The sequence below is a fragment of the Chrysochloris asiatica genome, unplaced genomic scaffold (genome assembly GCF_000296735.1).
Source record: "Chrysochloris asiatica unplaced genomic scaffold, ChrAsi1.0 scaffold00548, whole genome shotgun sequence".
Classification (NCBI taxonomy): Eukaryota; Metazoa; Chordata; class Mammalia; order Afrosoricida; family Chrysochloridae; genus Chrysochloris; species Chrysochloris asiatica.
The window spans coordinates 253,324-257,421 of record NW_006409066.1 but is presented as its reverse complement, the minus strand read 5'-3'; the positions used below and the strand labels follow the sequence as shown (position 1 = coordinate 257,421).

Here is a 4,098-nt window from a genome sequence, read left to right as displayed (position 1 = left end):
TTTGCCTAGCTTCTGAAAACTTTAACAGGCAATAAAACCTACGATGGTTGATGGATGATTGCAAAATCTGTAACATCTATTAACTCCCCATTCCCCATGCCCGACAAGCAAAGCAGCAGAATGTCTCTGGGGTTTAACCAGTTCTCTAAGGGTTAAACAGTTCTTAAAGTCTTCTCTGCTGTGGAAACGGCTGGCTGGCTCCTTGGTGCTCTTGCCGGGGGGAGATGCAGATGACATCCCTCTTTCAGGTGGGTCTTTGGTGAATGCTGGCTCCCTCAGGCAAGCTTGCTCCAAAGATGGAGAAGAGGCTATCCTCTCGCTATAGGGTCGAATTAGTCAGCACCCAGCCCACTTTTAACTGTTCTACATGAATAGCACACAACCTATCAGAAGTAGGTTGTGAGCATCTAAATGCTCTCAAACTAGCAACCATAGCAAAATACCTTCCCTGCCCACCAGGATCTATCAAACCAAAATAAATCTAAAGACCAGCATGAAACAAATCAACATACATTCATCAAATAAAAACAATAATCCTACTATGTCTCAGAGCCAACAGACAACAGATTCTATTTAGGTGAACTATACAGCAGAAAACTGATAAACAGAAAATTAGAAATCATATGAAAACAGCAAATAGAAATCCAAAAATATTAATGCTAATTTTTCAGAAATAGATAATGCATTGGAAGGACAAAAGGAGTAGAAATGAATCCATGGAAGACAGAACCAATGAAACTGAAATCCCTTAAAATAAAACATGTAGTACTCTGGGGTGTTTTTTTTTGGGGGGTGGGGGTGGGGGACATTCAAATAAAATCTGTGTTTATAGGATGCAAGGATAGTCAGATATTAACATGTATGTACTTTTATAAATAAAAAACATATGTTTCTCATAATATTGACTCCTGATTAACATTTTATACTCTTGTTAGCATTTTACACATGACTTCGTTCCACCAGGCTCAGAATTTGGTGGATAAGTTGAGTAGTAGGATGGGTGATCGGGTAACAAACAGGAGCCTTTTCCCCAAGGTTGGCATATGAATCAAGTCCCTGAATTCTTCTCTGTAGTAATTTCTAATATACTCAGCTAGAGGCTTGCTGTACTGCAGGCAGTTCTTGGGGCTGGAAAACTGCTGGTATCAAAGAACTGGTTGTCATGGAATTAGCAGCTGAAAACCTCTTCACCACTTTTTTCACAATATTGGCCAAAAAAGTAATTATGGGTGGACAGCTTTGCAGAAATGACGTATCTGACTAATAGCAAATTCTGTTGATCCTAATCCAAGATTCCCCTGCTGGAAAACAAGAAGTATCTCATATAAAAGTGTTGTAGCCGAATCTGTGTATTCCAGGATAAGCTTCTGTAACTCAGCATCGAAAGACATTTCAACTAAAGTTGAACTGGCCAACAGCTGGATATCAAAAACAGGACAAGATTTTGGAATCTGAGGTTCACTAATTAAAATGATCAAAAGATTAAACAGTGTTCCCATCTTAGCAGCTAATTTGTTCAAGCGTGATAACTCAGTTTTTGTTTCTCTGAACATCAGTCCCAGAGTCTGTATAATTTCAACGCACACCACCAGCTCATCAACCCTTTGGCTTTTATTTTGAATGGTGTTATTATCCTTAGACTCTGGCAAATATGCATGAAGTCTGTTCACTAGGAAATAGAAAAGGTCACCACTGGTTTTCCAGAAAAGTCTTTTCAGAATGAAGTTTTTCTGAGCTGAAAACACGTAGTACTCTTGTATAGACTGCACTTTATAAGGGTGCTGTAAGGACTATGAAGGGGTTGAAATCCTATCTACCATCTAGATAGAAAGGTGCTTCTCAGTAACTATGAAAAAATAACATCATTAGGAAAGTAATTAAGTGTACAAGATTTGATCCAAAAGCGATGTAAGAAGAGCAAAGGGATAAAGAAGGCAGAACTCTTTCTCCTGTCAGTCCTTTCTCTGAGCATCAGGATTTTCTCACCCAGAACCACCGCTCCTTACTAACTCAGTCCTCCTTCACTACAACTGTTTATCAAAATTCGAGTCTCAAGTCAGACTGAACTATCTTGTATGAAATACTATGATATATGACTGATAGAGTAGCGGCATCGATGGACTCAGGCGTGGTAACAGTAGTGAAGTTGGCCCAGGATCGGGCAGTGTTTCATTGTGCTGTACATAAGCTCGCTATGGGTTAGTACTGACTCAATGGCACCTAACAACAACAACAACAACTGATAGAAATCATCCAAATGCTATAAGGAGTATTTTTGGACAACAGGAAACAAACAAAGCATCATGCAGAATCATGTCAAATTGGCAGAACTTTATGTCTGTGGACTCTCTGGTGTCGGATAAGGTGTGAACTCTGTCTAAAGCATTCCCCACATTCAGGACATTTATAAGGCTTCTCCCCTGTGTGAGTTCTCTGGTGTTTAATAAGGGTTGCACTCTGACTGAAGCTTTTCCCACACACAGAACATCCATAAGGTTTCTCTCCAGTGTGGATCCTCTGATGTTTAAAGAGGTCAGAGCGCTGTTTGAAACTTTTCTCACATGCTTCACACTTATAGGGCCTCTCACCTTTATGTATTCTCTGATGTTTAATAAGGTTGGAAATATGGCAAGTTTCTCCACATTCGTTACATTTATAGCATTTCTCTCCTGTGTGGATTCTCTGATGTCGATTTAGATGCGAGCTCTGTCTGAAGTTTTCCCCACATTTGGAACATGTATATGGCTTTTCACCTGTATGAGTTCTCTGGTGTTTAACCAGGGCAGCACTCTGACTGAAGCTTTTCCCACATTCTTGACAGTCATATGGTTTCTCACCAGTGTGGATCCTCTGGTGTTTAAAGAGGTCAGAACGCTGTTTGAAACTCTTCTCACAGTCCCCACATCTATAAGGCCTTTCTTGACAGAATTGCCTCTGGGTCTCCAAAAGGCCAGAGCTATGGAAAGTTTCCTCACTGTCAATAGATTTATGAGGTATCACCACTTGATATCGCAACATATCTAACCTACTATTTCCATGTTTACTACTGTTAATGGGCCTACCTGCCATCTGAACATGCTGATGAAAAGCAATGTCTGCCCTGTTGGCACTGTGATCAAATTCAGTGTCACCCTCTTCTGTGGAACCATTCTTGCCGAGAACTGAAGAGCTAGTGAATCCTTGTTCTTCAAGAGAATTTTCAAATTTCAATACTGAGGGCTTTCTTGACTGTTCTTCTATCTTGTTCTTGTGAGCATCACCATACTTAGAAAACATGGAAACTTTCCCTTGAGACCCTTCTAGTTCTTGCACCTGTGGCTCTGCTTCTAAAATTTCTTGCTTTGGAAACATCAGTTTGTTCTTAGCTCTGGTTTCCAAACCTGAAACAATAAAATGAAAATTGTTTCATCCATCTACAAAGGTAAAATAAGCAAGTAACAGCAGAAAAACAATCATTCAACCATTTCTGAAACTAACACATTTTAATTAACTTGTCATATTGACTAGCATCTACTAATACAAATTCCATTTTGTTCCTTTTACATTTTGTGCCTGTGCCAACAAGCCGACCTCTTCTTGCCCTGCCCTATTTCCTTCCTGGCTTAGCATGGTCATCTTAAAGTTGTGGCAGTCCACCCTCCAACAGATGAAGTCTTGTCTGTGGCTCGGGAGAGAGCAGAGCAGATTGTATCTGCAAATTTATGTGTGTGTTCTAAGCTATCTTCGAGCTGTCTGAAAGGCAAGATCACAGACCACAGTTTAGTCTCTCTCAGAGCTCACACAGTGCTGAGGGGCAGAAAGCAGTGACCAAACACTGTAATCCCCTGTAGATTCCTAGAGCTAGTGAGTAACATACAGATTCGAAAGAGAAGCCAAGAAGAGGGGTTCTTTTGAAAATTAAGGCTTTCAGAAACATATATGCTAAGAAATTGAAAAGTCACATATATGTCCACGATACAATGCATGCTCAGAAGTTATCTGAAAAGACTTTATGTTTCCATTTCAGGCTCTTAGGCTTCATCTCAGCGCAGGCCTGATGCAATACTGAAGGAGGGCCCCAAACAGAATCAATTTGCAAAGACTAGGAGAGGCATCAAT

General features: G+C 40.3%; 1 protein-coding gene and 1 pseudogene across 1 annotated transcript in view; both read right to left on the bottom strand.

Moving 5' to 3' along the window:
• Positions 1-939: 939 nt before the first annotated feature.
• LOC102833651 lies at positions 940-2,114 on the bottom strand (annotated as a pseudogene).
• A 202-nt stretch (positions 2,115-2,316) lies between these two features.
• Positions 2,317-4,098, bottom strand: part of ZNF394 (zinc finger protein 394) — a 17,111-nt gene continuing 15,329 nt past the window's right edge. Inside the window, exon 3 of the mRNA XM_006877652.1 lies at positions 2,317-3,380. Coding sequence (XP_006877714.1) covers positions 2,317-3,380 — 1,064 coding nt within the window. The remainder of the gene's footprint in view (positions 3,381-4,098) is intronic.